General features: G+C 33.5%; 1 protein-coding gene across 1 annotated transcript; it reads left to right on the plus strand.

Annotated features, from left to right (window-relative positions):
* Positions 1-9,350: 9,350 nt before the first annotated feature.
* LOC108202968 (helicase-like transcription factor CHR28) lies at positions 9,351-19,136 on the plus strand. The gene is made up of 13 exons (XM_017371618.2): positions 9,351-9,576; positions 10,187-10,382; positions 10,469-10,606; positions 10,687-10,866; positions 10,953-11,332; positions 12,065-12,136; positions 12,239-12,316; positions 12,508-13,414; positions 14,478-14,608; positions 15,482-15,703; positions 16,975-17,496; positions 18,121-18,330; positions 18,736-19,136. The coding sequence occupies exons 2-13, from the start codon at positions 10,226-10,228 to the stop codon at positions 18,841-18,843; spliced, it is 3,105 nt and encodes a 1,034-aa protein (XP_017227107.2). The 5' UTR covers positions 9,351-9,576; positions 10,187-10,225; the 3' UTR covers positions 18,844-19,136.
* The last annotated feature ends 3,873 nt before the right edge of the window (positions 19,137-23,009 follow it).

Here is a 23,009-nt window from a genome sequence, read left to right on the forward strand (position 1 = left end):
GCATTCACTTAGCAATTATCTTGCACAAGTGACGTTAGTCCACATATAATATAATCATGGTATCACATCACAAATAGTTGTATTGTGTGTGCCTTGTATCATGAGAGGTAATAATTTGGATACCAAATATGACTCTAGCAAACAGATATTAAAAAAAATATGCTAGTTAGAAGTCATACCATGTCCGTGACGATCATCAGATGTTGGATAGCAACTCATAGAGAGCTGGTGAAGAAAGAGAATATAAATTCTGTTGGATCTGCAACTGCAAAGTCCTTGAAATGTTGCATGAAGCTTCATCTTCTAGCTCACTGTAATATCCTGAACCCGAGTCTCGTCAATGGTGCTTTAGTTCAATCATGAAGGTCGTTGAGTCCTCTAAGATATAGAGTCCTAAACTTGACGGTTCTGTTTCCATCATCTTCATGACCTTCTCCTTTGAAGTAACTCTAAGCAACCAAATTTGGCTTGTCCCTCGTAACAGAGCCAAAAACATCCAGTTGGAATCTGAATACCCGACAAGTACTAAATACTGAATTGTCTTTAGGTCAGTGTATCAGAATCCGCACAATCTGCTTTTCAAATTGATTGAGATCATATTGTTGTGCAATCACTCAATTTGGATCCCTTTAAGAGCTTCTGAATCTTCCTCAAGTTTCGCTTCAGATTGAAACCCAAAGAAATAACATCCTTTCACAATAGCTCTCCCAGTCTTCACTTCACCGTTAGGAACATTTAAGAACTAGAACCCGGGAATGATATTGACTCCAAACCCTTTGTCTAAGCAGATACGTTCGTGATATGTCCTGTTCATCTTGTGTGGTGTTGAGTTTGACTAGTGGATCTACCAAATGCTCCCCCTAAGCTGTTGCTGAGATTTCTTTAATAATCCTTATCCTTGCAAAGAGATTCTGCTTGGATCTGAATTATCATTATACCAATAATATCACCTTTAACAGCTTGGAGCAAAGTGTCGTTCAACGTCCCATCCAGACTTACAATCACCTTCTGTTGATCAATCATAATCACCCTGTAGACTGTAGACTCCATTGAGTAGCAGAGGAAAATATTCTTTGAGCTTCAAATGCAAGACTTGCAAAGAGGCATTTTCCTCCAAACACATACCAAGAGTTAGTGTTTGCTTCTGATTGGCCACTGACAAGAATGGTGTCTTTCTGGATTTATCAATGATCAGGGTTCATCTTGATCAACCTTCATTTGTGACGTCTTGTCCTTCGAACACATACGAACAACACGAAAAAAATCTAGAGTAGTCAATGATCATCGCAAAAAGATATCTGGCTTTGTTTGCAGACATGACATTAGCTGCTCCGTCGAAATCCATACGTATCATCTGAAGCGGCTCAGTAATGTTGATCATATCTTTGCTTCTGTGCGATGCTCCTTCGACTTCCCTATTGACATACCTCATGAGCTTCATCCATATTGAATTCCAGATGAGGTAGTCCTCTCACCAATGCTCTTCTTGCAAATAGAAAGAGCTCCTTGTTTTGACATACAAGTTTGAGAGCTTCAAGTGCCATAGCTAATACTCATCTGATGAAGCTTCACTATCGAAACAGCTCACTCCATCTTCAATTGTAGTTCCATATTAGCTACGAGCAGATTCACATCTTTCCTGATTTGAGATAAAGCACTATTCCATGAACTGACATAATGTCCTTTGTCAGAGAATCGTCTGATACTAGGAATTTGTGTGCTTTGACTCTTTCAAGAAAGATATGTTTCCATGATGACATTCCTGGAAAACAGGCATGTCCCGCAAGAGAATCTTTGTTGTCATCTTTCAAAGATTATTGACGGAACTGCTCACACGATCACATTTGCTAACATGGTACTTTTTGTGAATCATATGATTTCAGCTACTCAGCAAACAGAGTGCACCAAAAATCATATGGATCATATGTAACCTGCAATCACAAATGGAAAGAGTTCTATGGTCCCCAATCATAACTGGGTCCGGATGGATTAGAGATTTTTCTTTAACAGTGGTAACAACAGAAGCAACCTTAACATGCTAATTCTTATCTAGACATTGCCCTAATGTGATTCTCAAACATGCTTTTCTAAAATCAATGCAAGTACAAAGACATGCATTCATGACATGAAAATAAGCAGACATGATGTTGAATACACATGGCAAACAATCAAAGATAAGACAAGAGCAAGGTAGGCAGTTATGCAATTCAGAAGATTCAGTACTCTCTACTTAAACCAATTAACACAAGTGTAACAGGTAGCAAGTAGAATTACAGATATTCAATAATCTTCTAAGAGCATAAGGATCATGGACAGATAATCACATCATCAATTCATATTAATCCCAATCTGTTGTTATATGGCATTATATTATCTCTATTACCTAAGTCAGTTTTAGATCTAACATGAAGTTCTAAAAGTTCTACTGACACAAGGTAGACATTCCATCATAGAACAAAATAAAATCCTTAACAAACAATACAGATAAATAAGCAAATCTAGTTAAACTAGGGAATCTGAAAGTAAGTGTTTTAACAAAGTTATATATGCTAGGATCATAACCCCTAAAACTAAGAGCCGTGTTCCAAAGAAAAGCTTCTAATCTCACTATTGCAAATAATCAAATCCTAAATATTCATACACATGTTAAGAATCTGCTAAAGACACATGCACAAGATTATCATCAGTCCTAGTTACCAGAATAGTCATCTAGCATACTAGTTTAACATTATCTATTGTGATGCTATCATGCTTGTGCTTGTGTGTTAAACAATTCTACTCGAAGATTTATAACATGCTTTAAATATAAAGAAATAAGTATTGCATAGTTAGAAAGAATTCGTACCTGAGAAGTGCGAGGTGAGTCATCTTCAGAGAATGCTGGGATAGCCAGATAACCATAATCATCCTTCTCATCGGCAATTGATCCATCTCACACCTTTCCTAAAATAGCATAAGAACTTGTTGTGATGCTTGTTTCAAAACATCCACTTGAATTTCAGACAAGCCCTATCATCCTTGTTTGTCGAGGCTTCAATATATATAGCAACCCACCTTTGCTAAAGATACCAATCAATATTGTGTGTACTGACCAACTCAGTTTTCAAACAACCTGTCGAACTGAACCCAGAAGAGTCTCCACTCGAAACCAATGGATTCCATCTGAATCTGACATGACTAAACCTCTCAGACAGTGTTATGCTAATCCTTGAAGTTCTGTCCTCACATTCTTCAAAAGTGTTAACTTTCGTCGACTTGAGCTTCCTCAAATTCAGCAGTTACAAACTCTTCTGTTCAATCCTAAGGTTCTGACATAAATGCACGAAACTGATTTGGTGCGGTAGTAACTCGATAATTATATCCTTAAACCTCCACAGTTCTCTGTCTTTGATTCAGTTGATTCTGGATGGATTTAGCATTGATACAATTCACTGTGTAATTGTATATCCCTGAATCACTGAGTTAGATTGAAATCCCTTGAAGATTCTTCTGCAAAAACTTCTCTTTTCCTACTACTAGTGGTGCCATTCAAAGTTGACATTCCGAGCCCTGGAAAGATGCTTCATTGTAGATGTAGCAAATTCCCATCCTGATCTGGTGATCTGATAATCAAGTCGGAGTAATTACTCAGATCAAGGCCTGAAGTACCTTCTTCAAAATCCACTTTTAGTAGTACCAAATTAGTCCTTAATAGAATCTTCTTCGAATCACAATGAGCTTTGTCGAATATAGAAAACTGCTTCTAATAATCCTTTGAGAAATCAATTGGATTGGGTCATCAATGTACTTCCATTACCGGTTCTGAGAATCTGGTATTTGAAAGCCCGGTGTTTGTCTTGTAATCTGTCAGCCTGATCTGTCTCAACTAAATGTCAATCTGATTTGTCTTGGAGTAGAATAATTAAAAAGGTTACGGGACACTTGATTATTTAAACTAAGTTTAAATTATAAAGAAAATAAATTTTAAAATTAAGTTTTAAAAGATGAAAGAAAATAAAGTATAAAATAAACTTAGTTAAATCTATAAAGTAAATTTAATTATATTTAAAAAATAAATCCAAATAAATTCATAATAAACTGAATAAGTTTAGAATAAATTTATTTCAAATTCATTTAGTAAATATATTAAAATTTATTAGATAAATTTAATTTTTGAAAATATTCAAGTGTCTCGTCTCCAATTAAATCATAGCTTCCAGAACAAATGAAATTGAACCCTTGAACTTGAACTTATATCCATAATCAGTTAAATCCTCTTAAATTTATATTTTATATTTTAACTTAAATTTAAATCATAAACTATACAAATTTAAATAATAAATTTATAAAAATTTATGATAAACTTGATAAAGTCTAAGAGTAAACTTTACAAGTCTAAAATAAATTTAAGCAAATTTATTAAATGAATTTAGCAAAGTTTATAAAGTAAATTTAATTAAGTTTATAAGATAAATTTAATTAATTCATAATAAACTCAATTAATAAGTTTAAAATAAATTAAGTTAAATTTATAAAATAAACTTATTAAAATTTAAAGTATAAATTTATAAGTCCCGGTCCAAAGTTCAGTATCCAACAGATGATCCTTGCTTAGGCCTACGGACAAATTCAGCAACACAAACCGGAAGAACATTTCCCCTAATCAAATATCAAAAGCTAGGTTCTTGATTTTCCGTACGATAAGGATCCTGATTTGTATATCAATCAGCCTGCTCTGATACCAATTGTTAGGTCCAAAGTATCGTAGAAGGGGGGGTTGAATACGATACTCACCACAATTTAAAATTCTTTCGAATCTTGCATGCGGATAAATAAATTGCAGTCCTGTAATGGGTTTCGTGTTCCGGATATTTATTGGGTCGATTTCTGAGGATATGAAAATATTAAACCAACACACAATATTTTCCAAGGTATATCTGTATATTGATAAATACCTCGAAGGTGCTACAAATCCAAACCCGAAGGTTGGCTACAATGACCACTCCTCTAAATATTACAAGCCCTATCCACTACAAATATTTATGGTACAAAACTAGGCTAGGGTGTGTGTATATTTGAGAGAGTTTGTGCATAGCACTTGGCCATCCATCCCGAAGGATGATGTAAATTGTGAGAACCACAATCACATATTTATAGGCTTTCATAAACTAACCATGGTTAACGAGTTCGTCCTGGACGACTTGAGTTCGTCCTGGACGGATTCGATTTAACAAAATAAATCTAACTCCCAAGTACTTGAATTGGTGCCAGGAGATGTTGGTTTGGGGCGCAACATTTGACCAAGTCAAATGTTGCGCTTCAACAATGTTGCGCTTCATTGCTCCTCTGTTTGGTACTTAAAAATAATTCCAGTAACAAAAGTTGCGCCATGATTGTTGATTAGAGGAGCAACATTTGACCAGGTCAAATGTTGTTCCAATATAGTGCATCCCTTGTAGAGTTGTGACTTAGAAATTATTCTAAGTCACAAAGGGTTAGTGCCAAGAGTTGTTAGTAGAGGAGCAACATTTGACCGGTCAAATGTTGCGCCCGGGTCAAATGTTGCGCCTGGGTCAAATGTTGCGCCCGGGTCAAACCTTGCGCCTTGGTCAAATGTTGCGCCATAGAGTGTGCAAGAGGTATATGGTGACTTAGAGAAATTCTAAGGCAAATATGAACTTGCTCCACCATTGTAATGCTTCCCCTGTTATCTCTCATCTCTTGGGGACGAACTTTGACTTTGGTCAAAGGTTGCGCCTCAAGAGTGCTATGTCTTCACTGTGATGTACTTAGAGAATTTTCTAAGTGAGGAAGAGCTGTTGACTTCGGTCAAATGTTGTTCCTCACATAGTAAGAGCTTTCCTTGTTATCACTCCTTTGACTGAGATTGACTTGAGTTTGCTCCATCCATATATATTAATATTATATTCATAATATTATATAAATATATGTATAAATAAAGATATATATATAAATGTATATAAATAATATTTATATAAACATATAGTAATATATATATATACATATATTTAAATATATTCTCATATATTTAAATATATATAATATACATAAAATTATATGTAAATATAAATATAAATATATATAGGGATATATATATATAATTATCTATAGATATAAATATACACATATTTATGCACATAATATAATATATATATATACACTTAAATATATAAATGTTTATGTAAAATATAAATACATATACTATATACATATATATTTATTTAAATATATATACATATAAATATACATATACATATGTTTAAAAACATATATACATATATATTATATATATTATATTTAATTAAATATACATATATACATATATAATTATATTTGTACATATACAAATATATAAGTGCACACATATATAAAATGTCACTTCCTGATATGGCTTTCTGTGGAAGCTTTGACATATGGCATTTGAGCAGTAAGCTTTGGCATAGCTGGCATTTGGCTTGACTTGGCTTTGGAACAAATGACTTGATATGACTGGATCAATTCTTCGATCGATAAATACTTTGCAAAGCTCCGTACGTGCTGACGCTTAGTGCACTGGTCTGGTTCACAAGCGACTAACACTGAAGTTGAACATTGTACCGTCTTTGTCAGCAACCATTGATCAGTCGGTTCCGGGTTAGTTTATGCTTCAGTTTGTTGATTATAAATAACCAACCAAGATATATAGAAATATCTTGCTTCAGGGGTTGCACTGAAATCTTTCGAGTACTTGGACAACATCTTCATTGCTTCCACAATCTTGAATACTTCAATCTTTATTCTTCACTGAGGCATGAACATATTAATGAACTTCTTCCAGTGAACTTATTCCTTCAAGACTGTAGATGGCTTCTTCAACCTTTGTCTTCGTATCTTCCGATTCCGGTGCAGGCGTAGTGTTATTTACTTGTCCTGTTCTATTGTTGAGTTATCATCCCTATGTAACAGATAGGGTTGTCTTTACATTTAGACTTACAGTTGTGTAATCAATAATGCACATATCTTCCATCTTTATACATATATAAATGAAAAAAAAAAACATCTTTTAGAAACACACCGAGTATATCAAACAACAACATGAAACAAGCAGATAAAGAAAATAAGTAAAACATAAAGGAAATAAGTAAATCAAGACAATACATATGAAGTCTAGTCGTCTCAACCATAATAAAGGTTGGCACCAGTATCTATTTCATTTGAGACCTTATTGATTGGTTCATCAACTAGATTATAATTAGCAAAGTTTGTTTCTACTCTCTTTCTATTATTCCTTTTGGATAACTCATAGAGATCAACAAGATGTTAGGTGTGCGTTAGGTACATTGCCAATGTCCCTTAAATCCGCACCAATGACATATGCCTCGGTTCTCTCCTTCTTGGGGTGCCTTTCTTTTGGCACTTCACGCTGCCATTTCTAATGGCCTGAGTTGTAACCATCACGTTGCCACTTCAGGTGGCCACAATGATATATATTCCGAAACCAACTACGGAAATTTCCACGTCCACGGTTCCGTCCATAACCTCGTCATCCTCTATGCCCTTTCCCACGTTCATTCTTCAGGAATGACGTGTTATGTACTTCAGGTAACTGGGCAGAGCCTATGGGACGTATCTGATGGTTTTTCAATAGTAACTCATTATTCTTTTCAGCCACAAGAAGGAGAGATACCAGCGCACCATATTTTTTATTTTTTTGGAAACTCCGCTCTATATATCGTTGTGCCAGAATCATAATATTTGGGTGAAAAGTCGATAGGGTCTTTTCAATTATTTCAGCATCAATAATATTTTCTCCACACAAAATTAATTTTGAGTATATCTTGAAAAGAGTAGAATTTTATTCAGCTACAGATTTGAAATCCTGTAACCTCAAATTAATCTAGTCATATAGGGCAGATGGCAAATGAACAGGTATCTGGTGATTAAATCTATCCTTGAGATTATTCCAAAGGGTGAGGGGATTTATGATAATGAGATATTCAAATTTTAGATCTTTATGGATGTGATGTGATGTCTAAGAAAGATAATTGGTTTGACATTTTGTTAAACAGCAGAGATTGATATCTAAATCAATAGTATCTTTTAGGCTGTTAGCACTAATGTGTAATATCACATCAAGGAATCAAGACAGATAATTATTCCCGAAAATATCCAAGGCAACAAACTCTAATTTTACAAAGTTCGTCATTCTGAATGTGAAATAAATATATAAAACATGACGTATCAATATTTCAAGTTTATACACAAACAATTTAATATCTATACAGTATGATATAACTAAAAAGTTTTAACGGCATTGCCGCCATTAACAAATTAAGCAATAATAAATTCATAAGCAATAACGATAGTAATAATTATAAAATGAGTAGAGATAGATCGTACCTTATTGCTGTGAAAGTCGCAATTTAGAGTAGGTTAGATTGTACCTGTTTATGATGTATTTTGTTTGACTTATCTCAGTTTGGCAGAGTTTTTCTTTGACTTATCTCAGTTCGGCAGAGTCTCGTGCTGATAACGTGTTATAAATCTTGTAGTCTACTACTGAACTATACAAGGGTAGAAAAGAAACTATCCTGGAAAGTATAAAGAGAATAGAAGATGTAGAGAGAAAGTAGTTGTATTTCAGTATGTTTCAGAATAGAATTCATTTCAACTGAACTAGCTATTTATAGAGGTTGGTTGATGAATCTTCCTAACTAAGAGTTACAATACTTCTAGGTTAAGTATTACGGTTCTTCTCGAGTAAGTATCGTAAGTCTTCCTCGATAAGCTATGCGAGTCTTCCATAGTAAGTTTCGCCAGACTTCCTTGATAAGCTTTGCGAGTCTTCCTTACTAAGTTTCACCAAACTTACTTGATAAGAGTTGCGAGTCTTCTTGACTAAGCTTTTGACAATCACTTAATAAATTATTTCATAACAAATAAGTTGAAACAATCAAAATTTTATACCGAAAACAAAATATTACTCCCTCCGTCTCAATTTATAGGTCCAGTTTGGGAAAAAAATTTGTCCCAAAATACTTGTCCTTTTCTTCTTTTAAAACAAATTTATCTACATATTAATTGTGATTTTTTTAAACTCAACATTATTCTCATTTCTCAATGCACTAAATCCCTATATTTATTGTGATTTTTTTGAAATTCTACTATATTCTCACTTATCAATGCACTAATTAATGATATATGAGATAAGATTCTATCTAACCAAATTTTTTGTTAATAAGTGTGTTTATTCCAAAATAAATTGAGACGGAGGAGTATCAAAGTAAGCTGTGATTAATGCTGCATTTAGCGATCATTAACAAAAGTAAAGTACCATTGCAATAAGTCTCTCATTTTACTAGTAATTTATTACGGGGGTTTGGTTTAATAACACAATAACATAAGGAGGAGACAAATATATGAACCTCATAGCATCAAACTCACACTAACTTTGAACAACCATCCAAACACTTCTCCGCTTCTTTCCATTTCCGTTAGGGTTCGTGTTTGTTTTTCCTTGCAAAAGCAAAACCCACTTGCAGTAACAAAAATTCACCTCTTTTCACTGTCAGTGCATTACAAAACCGCCATTTACAGGTAAAAAATTCATGTATTTTTAGTTTTAATCGTTTTTTATGTTTGGTTTTACTCGTTTTTATTTTGGCATGCATATGGGTTCTTGATTTTCTTAATTATGGTTCAATCAGTGTTGTTAAGTTGGAAATTGAGTTAGTTTTATTTGAAAAATGTGATTTTTTAAAGATGGTCAGGCTTGATTGCGCTTAATGTTGTTTGAATTTAAGTGGGTTGTGATTTAGTTGGGTAAAAGTGGGTTAAATTTGGGTTTTGGTTCTTGCATGGTTGTGTATGTGTTTGTGGATAATTGGAGAGTGATTCGAGTTTTCGGGCTCGTGGGGAATGGGGGTGGTTTGGACTGATGCTTGATCTTATGTTTGTTGTGCTAGTTTTCGAGTGGTTTTTTTGTTTAGCCTAATGATTTATATAATGTAGTGGAAGAATTGATAAACTAGGCATCTCTGTGTGTGTATTTAGTAATGGTTATGTGTTGTAATATTTTTGGCTTGGAGGAAATGGTGCTGTTTTGGTGGATGTCTGATTTTATGTCTGATTGTGCTATTACACGTTTTTTTGATGATTCTCTTTTAGCTATTTTGCGGAATTATAGATGTGTTGTAAATGTCTTCAGGCTGGCTTTAGTGGTAAAGGAACATATTTCTTGTGGGAAATGGATTTTCTAGAAATCAGTTCATCAGATGCTGATAGTGACAGTGATTGGGATTTGGACGAGATCAGGGCATCATATGATCAAATTGATTCTACTGATTCGGTCAATCCCGGGGATAATCTGTCAACAGTAGATAATGCTCGTCCCAATCTGATAGGTAGAAGGGTTATATGTAGCATAAATGATCTGAGTAGGGAAAACTGTTGGTGTTTCTAACACATATCTCTAATACCAATTGTGCAGTTGATGGAGAATCTTCCAGAGAACCTCCTACTGGAGCATCTACTTCAAATGGTACTTCAGCCAAACCAAGCCAAAGATCGACTACCAATCAGAGAGTTCTTCCACCATGGGCGAACACAGCCGGTACCGTGATAACAGGTGAAGTTGGCCTAAAATATTACTTTGAATGTATTAGTGTTACACCGTTACTATAATGTCACACTTGTGTCTGCGTGTAGATAATAAGAAACGGTCGCGTAAGTTACATTCCCAAACAGCTGTTCAAGACAGAAGCTCATTAGACCATAGCCACCAAAAGAAGGCTGGAAATCACAGGTCATCAGATACTACTAGCAACTCAGTCCTCTTAAACTTAAGAACAACTCAGGATACAAATTCTACGAGTTCGGCTCGCAAAGGTATGCGCTTCTATCAATTTAAAACCTGCACAATTGCAGCTTTTTCTGATATTGATTGTCCTAAATTTCATCTATATTTGATACAGATTATGATCAATTTACATCCCAACAAGGCTCTAAAAGGTCCCTTCCAAATTCTATTCAGCCGCAAGGACCTAATCCTAGATCTTTTAATTTAATGGAGAATGTGGGTAGCAGTCAGATGCGTGAAACATATGGAAACACTTTCTCTGCACCACAAAAATTGATACACGGCATGGAGCTTGTGAATCGAACTGGACAGGGCAGTGTTGATAAATTTATGTCCACTACCAGCGGGAGTAGGATTTTGCCTCTGTCCATGATGCATGGAAAATATACTTCAACATCACAGCACGCTAATTCAGTTGATCCTGTTTTTCGGTCTACGACTGGTGAAGATAGAGCAGAATATGATGAGAGGCTAATTTTTCAAGCTGCCTTGCAGGTCGTATTCTCTAGTCATTCTTATTATTTATACATATCCCTTTGTCATAATTGCAGATGGCCTTATTCTAAATTGCTTCCTCGCTTGTTATTTGCTAACTATGTGGTAGGCGTTTGCAATTGTACATTTGGAAGTTTAAGTGTATAGTAACTCACCAATAGCACCTCAAGTCTTCATCTAATAGAATCCAGGAAAATGTTTGGTTTATTTTGACTATTAACATGTGCAGCAGTTGGATTATTAACAAATCTATTAGGTCTCAAATACTGGTTCAATTCTGTTGTGGCTTGATCATGTGAGCCACACTGGAGCATGGGATATGCTAAAACTGTAGACACATGTCAATGTTCCAACCAAATTTACCTATATGATGAATTTTTTGGTGACTTTGAGATTAATCTGACTAGTGATACCCTCTCTGCTAATTTTGTGGCTCGAGCCCGAAATGTGCAAGGCTGGGTTATTAAACATTGGTTACTGACTCACCATGCAATTCAATTATATAAGAGAAGAAACGCTAGTCAGCTTGTCAGAAATAAACTTGAAAAAACATGTTAAGCTTAAAACACAACCATGCAAGGATATGTTCAGGTTTGGGCAGTCATGATGGCTGATCAAAGTCTGAATTTTGCCTTTATTAGAAGTACTTTTAGGAACATCTATGCAGTGCATTATATTCTACTCAGGATGTTGCAGAAAGTTCACATATAAGATGTGCTCAATTTTGTGCAGGATTTAAACCAACCTAAACTTGAAGATACTCTACCTGAAGGTCATATGACAGTCTCTCTGCTTAGACACCAGGTTTTTTTGTGCTTTTCTTTAATTGCTCCCGCCTCCCAGTCACATTCGTATCCATTACTCTACATGGTCTTGTTCAAATGCAGAAGTTTATATTGTTTACAGAAAATTGCATTGGCTTGGATGCTTAAAAAGGAAACTAAAAGCCCTCACTGTGCTGGTGGAATTCTTGCTGATGATCAGGTATAATCAATAATAATTTGGATGGGTTGTGTTTAGAATCTATCACTATAGAATTTGTGGAACGTTCTTTAACATCTCTATTGTATTGTCTCAGATTACATTAATTAACAATATTGCCAGCTAGCATTTACCATATATTGTTATCCAGTTGGTGGGGCATTTCTCTTATATCTCTGTTCTGTTTCTGGCAGGGCCTCGGTAAAACCATTTCAATGACAGCTCTTATACTGAAGCAGAAATATTTACAGTCGATAACCAGACCAGAAGTTGCAAGCCAAATGACCGCTGAAGCCTTAAATTTGGATGATGACGAGGATAATGAGATCACTGTTCTTGATCAAGGAAAACTAGATGGAGAATCTAATGACCTTAAATTACTTCCAGAAGCAAGAACTTCTAGACAAGAATTTAAAAGTTTAAGGCCTCAAGCGGGAACTTTGGTTGTCTGTCCAGCAAGTGTGCTTCGTCAATGGGCCAGGGAGCTGGATGAGAAAGTTGCAGCAGAAGTTTCACTTAAAGTTTTAATTTATCATGGAAGCAATAGAATTAAGGATCCTGATGAACTGGCAGCGTATGATGTGGTTCTCACAACATATGCACTTGTGGCGAATGAAGTTCCAAAACAGCCTGTGGTTAATGAGGACGACGATGATCCTAAAAATGGTAAACGAAATGGGTTATTTGATGAGATCTCTACAAATAAGAAAAAGAATAAGATGACAAATTCGAGGAAGAGAAAGTGGAAAGGTAAAAGAAGAAATGGCATGTCTGATGTTGACTTGGATTCTGGTGCTCTTGCAAGAGTGCGGTGGTTGAGAGTCATATTAGATGAAGCACAAACAATAAAGAACCACAGAACACAGGTGGCAAGAGCCTGCTGTAGTCTTAAAGCGAAAGTAAGATGGTGTTTATCTGGAACGCCTATTCAGAATTCAATTGACGAGTTGTTTAGCTACTTCAGATTTTTGAGATATGAGCCATATAATGTTTATAAATCATTTTGTGGTATGCTAAAGCACCCAATTTCATTAAATTCAATTCAAGGTTATAAGAAGCTGTATGCTGTGCTGAGGACTGTGATGCTTCGACGGACTAAAGGTTATTTCCTTATTCTGTCGTGCTTTTTCCTTCTGACTGTCTTTCACATAGATAGAATCCTAATGGAGCAGGATAACATACTTTATCACAGTAATGTGTTTCTTTCTGTATAATTTATACGGTTACATGGTCAGTTGTGTGTTAATATTTCTGTGTCTACGAGTGTGAATCCATGGTCAGGATTCTTTATGTACTACCATCCTTTCTACTCTAATAATTCCTTGATTCTGACTGGGGACTGAAAGCTGGTAGGGCAAAGGAAGAAACAGAAACTGTAAATTGAGTATGATGATTGATGAGAGATATGTACAGTCAACATTGTTTCCAATATCACATTCTTTATATGTACAAGTCAAAAACAATCAGAATTGAAGTAGGATCGGATAATGTATTAGGTCATACATTGATAGTTCTCGATGTCAAATATAAGGTCATACATATCAAACCTATTACTAAACACTACTAATTTTTTTAAGGGGTGCTTGGACATGTAAAATTTTAATTTACTACTTCTTTTTTTTGGGTTAGGGGGGTGCTTAAGCCCCCCAGCTCCCTTTCTGGATCCACCCCTGATTCGAAGTGAAAAAAAATTAGTTTCTTTGAAGTTCAGTTAGTAGACATGAAATTGATGTGTTCAATAGTTATATGTAGCTTAGCTGTTTAGATTACACATAGCATAGACCTAATTGTCTTGAGCCTAGTCCGTAGGGGTTTTAGTTTCTCCCTTTGTGTATGTATTGACATTTTTTTTTGCCCTTTGGTTGTACATAAATACTGTTGTCTGTTAGTTTTGATTGCAAACAAATTTGGGGATCACTTGGGGTAGAGATTGTTTTATGGTTCAGTTTCCCAGGGTTTAGTATATCAAGTCTTGTTTCTTCTGCTTCTTGCTATTTATACCTGCGATGATATGACTGTAGTAGTTGACAATTATAACTCAGCATTAAACTTACATAAATTGTTGTCTTTATTCAATAGGCATGCCTGCTATACCTCATCATTTCTTTCATATATTTGTAGCAATATCTGTGATTATATTGATATTTATCCTTTTGTGATCCAGGCACAGTTATTGATGGAGAGCCTATCATTACATTACCATCAAAAACAATTAATTTAAAAAAAGTAGAATTCTCTGTCGAGGAGCGGGCATTCTATCAGAGACTTGAAGCTGAATCTCGGTCGCAGTTCAAAGTATGGTTGATTAGAAAACATCCTTTCAGTTCTGTCTTTGTTTGGTCTGTTTTTTATTTTTTTGGTTAGGAGAAGCTGACACATTTACATTATGCTGTCATAATTAAGTTTGTAAGAACCATAGAATTCTTGTGAATTTTACATATACAACATACCCTGTTCCCATGCTTAAAAACATATATGCACATAGTCTCAAGTATATTATTGTCTTGGGTAATAACATCCTTAATTAATATGTCCGAGACTTGGGAATAGTTCAAAATACATGAAACTATCTCAAAGTAAATCATCGATTGGATCTAATACATGAAACTATCTTAAAGTAAATCATTGATTGGATCTAATACTTCTCAGTTCTGATTGCTTTGTGGTCATTGTTTCACATTTTCTGAAGCTATAAAATCTCTCTTTCCTTCATGAAATAGGGAAAGGTTATATGGCAAGCCAAGCCAAACTTGGCTATAGCTTGTATACTCATCATTTGGAAACTATTTTCTGACAATCCAACCCTGTACATGCAATATACATGTATGAATGAAGCTGTATATCGATTATCAAGTCTCATGTAAATTTCATGTCTGTAGGGCCACTGTTTCATGATTTGAATCTGCAGTATAAATTTTTATGCCAGATCTATATTTCTTTTTTGATGCGATTATAAGAAGTATCATGTGCAAAACATCACGAAACTTGATTTACACCTTCATTCACGTACGCCAATCACATCTATAGTCTTGAATTCCCACAAAATAGTTTCTGAAATCCGGTCTCCAGTGCTTTAGGAAAGCTCGGCAGATTGTTACCTTTGTATAAATTTAAAATGTACTGATGAAATATTTATCATTTCTAAGATAATTTATTTCGATTATGCAGGCATATGCTGCTGCTGGAACTTTGGGTCAAAATTATGCAAGTATACTATTGATGCTCCTGCGCCTTCGGCAAGCTTGTGACCATCCACTGCTTGTTAAAGGTTCGACTTCAGATTCTGTTGAAAGGTTTTCCTCAGAAATGGCAGCAAGTATTCCTAAGGATATGCTAATAAACTTATTGAAGCGTCTGCAGTCAACCTCAGCCATTTGTGGTGTGTGCAAGGTAGGATTTTTAAAACATTTATATTTTCATCTGTAATCTGGTGTGCGTTTCCTGTATGATGCATGTCTTCCCGTATTCCTTTTGAAACCTTAATCTGAATTATGATGTAGACTATATAGTACTGTGGTCAAGTGTGGTATTTGTACTTTGGACGATGGATGAAGTTTTTATGTTTTGCCATTTGGTCTATGCTTGAATCACATATTAATATGTCGAGTATCTCCGAGAATGATGACAAAGAGTCAAAGATGCATCTGTTTTTTTAAAATGATTTTGGCTAGGAATAAATATTTTGTCCAAACCTTGCTGTCATGCACTAATTTTTGGAAGTACGTGTACCATCTGGCAGGATCATATTATACAGTACTCAGCTGCATGTATTTTCATTTCTGGATCCAACTAGTTAGGCGTCCTTTGTTGATATAACATCTTTATAGGGTTTACATTACTCCAGCTATGTTCACCTTTCCACAACACTTTAGAAAATCTGATCTCCTGATTCCTATGTTTTTGCTTTATCTAGGGTTGGCCATTTTATTCGTACCATGGGATCTACACCATCTCATGCCTAACATCTCGACTTCATCCCAAACTATTCTCCTTTAATACTTATTTTATTATTTATAATTTTTAATTGCCTCATCCTAATTTCTATTATTTACCTTATCTACAAAATTTCCTTTTCTCTAGCTACATATCTGTCATAGCAATTATATTTACTTCCCATCATGCTGACAATGTTAAATCATTGTTGGCTTCACACAAGTTTTTTAGTTTTCCATTTTGATTTAGAGGGCATTTTCTTTTTAACACAATACTTTTAGGCCTTGAGGCCATCTACTTTTGAAAGAGTTTTACATTAATTCAGTTCCTTGCTCTTGGGCCTGTGCTTCTGTATCCGTTGAACTGTAAAACCAATTTTGGTTAAGAGCACAGTCTATTTTTTAATTTTGAACTGGCGCAGTCAGAAAGTCTGTATTGTTTCTGCAATGGCATCTTAGCTGCTACTTTCTTTAGTTTTCATTGTGGTCTCTTGATGGAAAGCCATGTGCTTCTTCATTGTAAAGAATTTGGATCACAGAATACACGGATATGATTTGTGTTCATTCTGTGGCTGAAGAAGGTGTAGTATCTTTTATAGGCTGGATAGGTAACTTGTTTTAATTTTGTACCAAGAATTCGTTAACGTGGTTGCAAATGCTATAATCAGTTTTACTATTTGCCTGCCCCTAGATCTTTTTATTTGACTATATATTCTGTATGATTTACAGGATCCACCTGAAGATGCAATTGTCACCATGTGCGGGCATGTTTTCTGCTATCAGTGTGTATCAGAAAATTTGACGGGTGATGATAATATATGTCCTTCACCAAGATGCAAAGAAGAACTTGGTCCTGACTTGGTATTTTCCAAAGCTACCTTACGAAGTTGTATATCTGCTGACCAAGATGATAATCCCTCTAGTTCCTCCTTGCACGAAAAATCCAGAGTTGTGCAGAGAGACTACATTTCTACTAAAATAAAAACTGCTATGGAGATTCTTATGTCTCATTGTAAATCATATGGGGGTATTTCTTCAAGAAGGGAGGAACTATCAGAAACAGGTGGTGTGTGTTCAGATGCACAAATTGAAGCGCCAAGAAAGGCCATTGTCTTTTCTCAGTGGATTGGCATGTTGGATTTAGTTGAAATGGCATTACTTCGGACTGATCTACAGTATAGGAAACTTGACGGTACAATGACATTAACTGCCAGAGACAAGGCTGTTAGAGAATTCAATACTGACCCTGAGGTAGCTTTCTTATCATGAGATTTTATTTTATTTTCTTAATTTTCCCAAAAACATACATTTCTTATGTTCATTATCCTAAAACCAATTTAGGCGATGTCTTGTTTTTTTGGTAACCGTTAATCACAAATTTATTTTCCACATGCACCCTGCCCCCACTGGGGTTACACCCCTGAGCTCTTGTACCTAGATGAGGGGGTATCCCCTAGTCTAAGTCTTTGCGGATAATTATTTGAGATGTCTAAAACTCAGGTTACAAGATTGACACATCTGCCGTATCTTTGTGAAACGGTTACCAATTTACCATGGTTAGATGAATATGTGTAGAAGATATCATAGACAAGATATAAGGTGAAACTACCTTTTAAAGTACATTTAGTTTTATAGGACTCTAAAAATTATATAGTATTTATCTTATTCATCAATTTTGGATATGAAATCACATGACATATGATTTATTCAGGGATGCTGCACCATTTTCTTAAACTATTAATCTTTGCCTATGACTTCTATGCTTAAACCTAAAATTTCTAGGCCAGTTGAAATCACATCCTATTTAACTTGCTTTAATAGAGAATTATCATAATCTGTTATTGGTTCCATATATTATAAATATGCTTGTTTCAGGTGACAGTTATGCTCATGTCCTTAAAAGCTGGTAACCTTGGTCTAAACATGGTTGCTGCCTCTCATGTAATTCTTTTGGATCTTTGGTGGAATCCAACTACTGAAGACCAAGCTATTGACAGGGCTCATAGAATTGGGCAAACTCGTCCTGTTACTGTATCACGGATCACTATTAGCAATACAGTTGAAGATCGGATATTAGGTCTTCAGGTATGTTGCAATTTCTTATTTTGACTTTTGAAGTATGAGGTTTGTCTTGCTACGACTATCAACTCTTTTGAGTGATCGGGGTGTTTTTTTGACAGGATTTAGGATGATCGATTAGATCCAATCTATAATGCCTCTATTTTTTACTTCATAATTATTTTTCACATTATTATCAATACAGCTAAATGAGACCTCAAATTGAATTTTCCATATTGTAAAGATTTTACACTTGATGCGTAGCAATAATTTGTAAATTCTTTGGAAGAGTATATTTCCAAAGAATCAAAAAGGCATTCATTTTCTTTCCTACGCTGAAACAAATTATGGGTCCTGTTTATATGGAGCGAGGACCATTGAGTTAGGTTGTCTAGGAAAACTCATTGTTTCCACATGATTATACTTTTGCAGGAAGAGAAAAGGAAAATGGTTGCATCTGCATTTGGTGAGGATCCGAGTGGGGGCACAGGAAGCCGCTTAACTGTGGAAGACTTGAGATATCTGTTTATGGGGAATTAGTTACTTGTTTGAAAGTAGCTAACATTTTGTGGTGTCCTTTGGGACATGGTATGTCTGAACTTCTAATACTTCCAGGAAACTAGTTATTAGCAATTAGGCGTAGTTATTACTATTAGCTCTGGCAGAACTTATGGCTGAGCTCTGCGTAAATCCGCCACCAGTTTTTGGGCCAGCAAAAAGCACGTTCTACTTGTCATCAACTTTGTAGCTACCATGGTGGAACTGATGTAAATAACAGTAATATCTTTTATGAAGCAGCTAGTAATGAACTATTGCTAGATCACCTTTTTACAGTAGCAACTACATATTGAATATCTTTTACATTTAGATTGTTATCATTCCTTTATGGAATTAGGCAGTTAGGAATAATATTAAGTCATCAAGTTTTCAATTTTTTTATAGAACTCATTAGAACAAACTCATCAGAATTAAAATATTACAGTATCAATGATTTCAAAGTTTTTTAGGGTTATATATCAAACTGGAGACCCATTGCGTTAAAATATCTCATCTTAGCCACATATCTTATCGGAGACTCGTTTAAGCTACTATAAACAAAATATATCATTTTACCAACATTACTATTCATACATTTTTACTTAATCATTTATAAAAAATTAACCATTTGTTTTTTTTACTACAAAACCACTTCGAGTACCTTCATAAATACATCTAATATTTATCAAAATAATTTGAAAATTAATAAAGCAACATAGCTATGTATTTAAAAAAAATATTTAGTTATAAATATATATATATATATATATATATATATATATATATATATATATATATATATATATATAGGGCATTGCTCAAAACAGAACACCTTTAAAAGAAGAACAAAGAAGAACACTTTGGAATCGAACATAAAATCTCATCTAAAACTTGAATTAAATTCTAACTTTAAGCTAATTAACCATTTATTATGAATAATAATAGTATCTAGCATGTTTAACAACAATTATGGATTAAAAATAACACGATTCTATGTGATATTAATCATGTAAAGATTATATACATGATTCTATTCTGGATTCTGTTTTGGATTCTGTTCTGAATTCTATAATGTTTCATATTAATAATTTGGATAGCTTTGGATGTTAGATTTCATATATTAAGTTTAGTTAGTGCTTCACTATGTAATTATAATCATAACAAATCATTTTTTATGAAAGAAAAGGTGTTATGATAGTGTTCTGTGTTGTCCTTTTTTTAAAGTGTTCTGTGTGGAGTGCAACCCATATATATATATATATATATATATATATATATATATATATATATATATATATATATATATGGCATTGCTCAAAACAGAACACCTTTAAAAGAAGAACAAAGAAGAACACTTTGGAATCGAACATAAAATCTCATCTAAAACTTGAATTAAATTCTAACTCTTTAAGCTAATTAACCATTTATTATGAATAATAATAGTATCTAGCATGTTTAACAACAATTATGGATTAAAAATAACACGATTCTATGTGATATTAATCATGTAAAGATTATATACATGATTCTATTCTGGATTCTGTTTTGGATTCTGTTCTGGATTCTATAATGTTTCATATTAATAATTTGGATAGCTTTGGATGTTAGATTTCATATATTAAGTTTAGTTAGTGCTTCACTATGTAATTATAATCATAACAAATCATTTTTTATGAAAGAAAAGGTGTTATGATAGTGTTCTGTGTTGTCCTTTTTTTAAAGTGTTCTGTGTGGAGTGCAACATATATATATATATATGTGTGTGTGTGTGTGTGTGTGTGATAACCATAACTATGTTGCTTTAGAAAATTTTAAATTATTTTGATAAATATTAGAGACAATTACGAAGGTACTTGAAGTGGTTTGACAAATAGTTGATTTTTGATAAATGATTAAGTAAAGAGGTATTAATGATGATGTGGATAAAATGATATATATTTTGTTTGTAGTGGCTTTATCGAGTCTTCGATGAGATGGGTGGCTAAAGTGAGATATTTGGACGAAATGGGTGGCCAGGTTGATATATAACCCAAGTTTTTTAATATATGCTATGTACTGTATCCAAAAATGCCGAAATAAAAACACAATATAGGCATATTTTGTGGTATTGCCTTGGATAACTTATATTTTTAAAGTGGCTTGTATTACTTTTTCATAGAGTAAAATAGCTGCAATGCTGCTTCTTGCTTACTCTTGAAACAAACTTCTGGGAACTTGAGCTGTATGACTAGAGTTGGGGGCCTGGGGCACAGCCACGCATTTGGTTCTAGCGTGATAATGAAATAAGCTTATATAAAAATGTATAGTTAAAACTACTGATTAACTAAAAGTGAATTATTATTAGTTTAAACGTGAATTATTATAAGTGGATTTTAAGTTAATTAATTTTTTAAAATAGATTTACTTACCAGTGAAGTGTTATTTAAATCTAAAAATTTACAGCATTTTTCTTGAAAAAACAAGTCATTTAATACAAGAACTCGTAATAACACATTCCTAGATAAATATCAAACGCGAAGGTTACATTTATCATTGTTGTTTATCAATTATCATAAAATATTTACCACTGCAGTAATAATTATTTAAACAGTCGAAAAAGAATATAGTGACGGGAACTAAAATCAAACAAACAGATATCAATGAAATATACTCTCAAAACCAGGCGGACAAAGAAAATAAGAGCATGTTTGGCTAAATTACGGACTTAGGTGGTTTAATGTGACTTAGAGCAAGTTCAATAGTGTTTTAATGAGTGCCTTGTGAAAGTAGTTTAGAATATCATTTTTGCACATTCACTCCAATAAAAAACCTTATCCACAAGCTTTATTATTAAGATAGTAATATATTTAAATAATTATTGGAGGGAAATGAAAAGGAGGGAGGAGAGAGATAAAAGGAAACTATTTTTTTTTTTATTAATAAAGCTCTTGTTAGATGTCCTAATGTTTTAAGGCATTACTAGGACACTGTTGAAAAATATTTTTAATCAAGTGCCTTATATTATGACTCAGGATATTAAATAAGGCAGGCGCTGGACTTGCTCTTACGAAGCTGACTTATATACGGTAAGTTAGAAATTTAAAATATCTGTTTGGATAATTTTGACTTATTAATGACTTACTAGCCTTTAACACGTGCGAAGCACGAACGAGTATATACTTCGCAAATTACTTTTTAAATTTTAACATTATTTAATATTTTGGTATTAATGAGTTGAATTTTAATTAAATTATATTAACCAACTAATTATAATTACCTTTTACAATTTATAATCTATTTATAAATATTTTTCCGTTATTAATATGTGATAATTTTTTATTCAATTAATTTTAAATCAGATTTGTCATATTCTGTATATCTTAATAGGTATGGGAAAAAAATTATCGCGTAACAGATTAAAGTTGGAAAGGGTTATGTAATTGTTAGTGTTTGTATTGAAATAGAACACGTGAGAGTCAAAAAAAGTTATATGAAGATTTTTGTTAAAAAAGATATTCAATTGAATATTTATAATTTTATTTTATAAAATATTGTATGACAATGTATTGTCATGAGCGTTTTTAGTATTTGAAATTATTTAACAATGTAAGAGTAATAGATCTCCACATATTGTATAGATTTGTAGTTTTAAAGAGAGAGTAACAAAACAAAAAATATAATTAAAAATTTGGATTACAAATTATGTCACATAGAAAATTCTAGCTGAGGGTTTCTGGAGGGAGATGAGGGTTGGAGTTCTCTGTGATGTAGACTATCAAAATAATATGTGACTCACGCTGCATTTAGCATTAATTAACAAAAGTATTGCGTTTAGTCTCTTATCTATTACTCATTCGGTCTCATTTTAAATGATTTTTTGACACGTATATTGGAGCGTAAAAAAAAAATCTATACTTAATAAAAAAAATTTAATTCTTTTATCAAATAAAAGTTTAGATTCTAAACTTTTTTTTATATAAGTTTTATAAATAATAATTATGCATAATATTTTTAACATTTTAAAATACGTATAAAAAATTAAAATTAATTAAAAATGGGACCAAGGGAATAGTAACTATTACGGGGTTTTGGTTTAATCATTAACTAGCTTATAACCCGTGCAATGCACGGGCAGTTATAATATTTATTGTTTTTGAAAGGATATCTTCGATAAACAATTATTTATTTAT

This window comes from Daucus carota, chromosome 9 (genome assembly GCF_001625215.2).
Source record: "Daucus carota subsp. sativus chromosome 9, DH1 v3.0, whole genome shotgun sequence".
NCBI lineage: Eukaryota > Viridiplantae > Streptophyta > Magnoliopsida > Apiales > Apiaceae > Daucus > Daucus carota.

What these genes read in the sequence shown, in the direction of transcription:
- LOC108202968 (XM_017371618.2), top strand. Translation starts at nt 10,226, where the DNA reads ATGGATTTTCTAGAAATCAGTTCATCAGATGCTGATAGTGACAGTGAT. An exon ending in TACGAGTTCGGCTCGCAAAG is followed by an intron (nt 10,867 to 10,952) that starts GTATGCGCTTCT and finishes TATTTGATACAG; the next exon opens with ATTATGATCAATTTACATCC. An exon ending in AATCTCGGTCGCAGTTCAAA is followed by an intron (nt 14,609 to 15,481) that starts GTATGGTTGATT and finishes TCGATTATGCAG; the next exon opens with GCATATGCTGCTGCTGGAAC.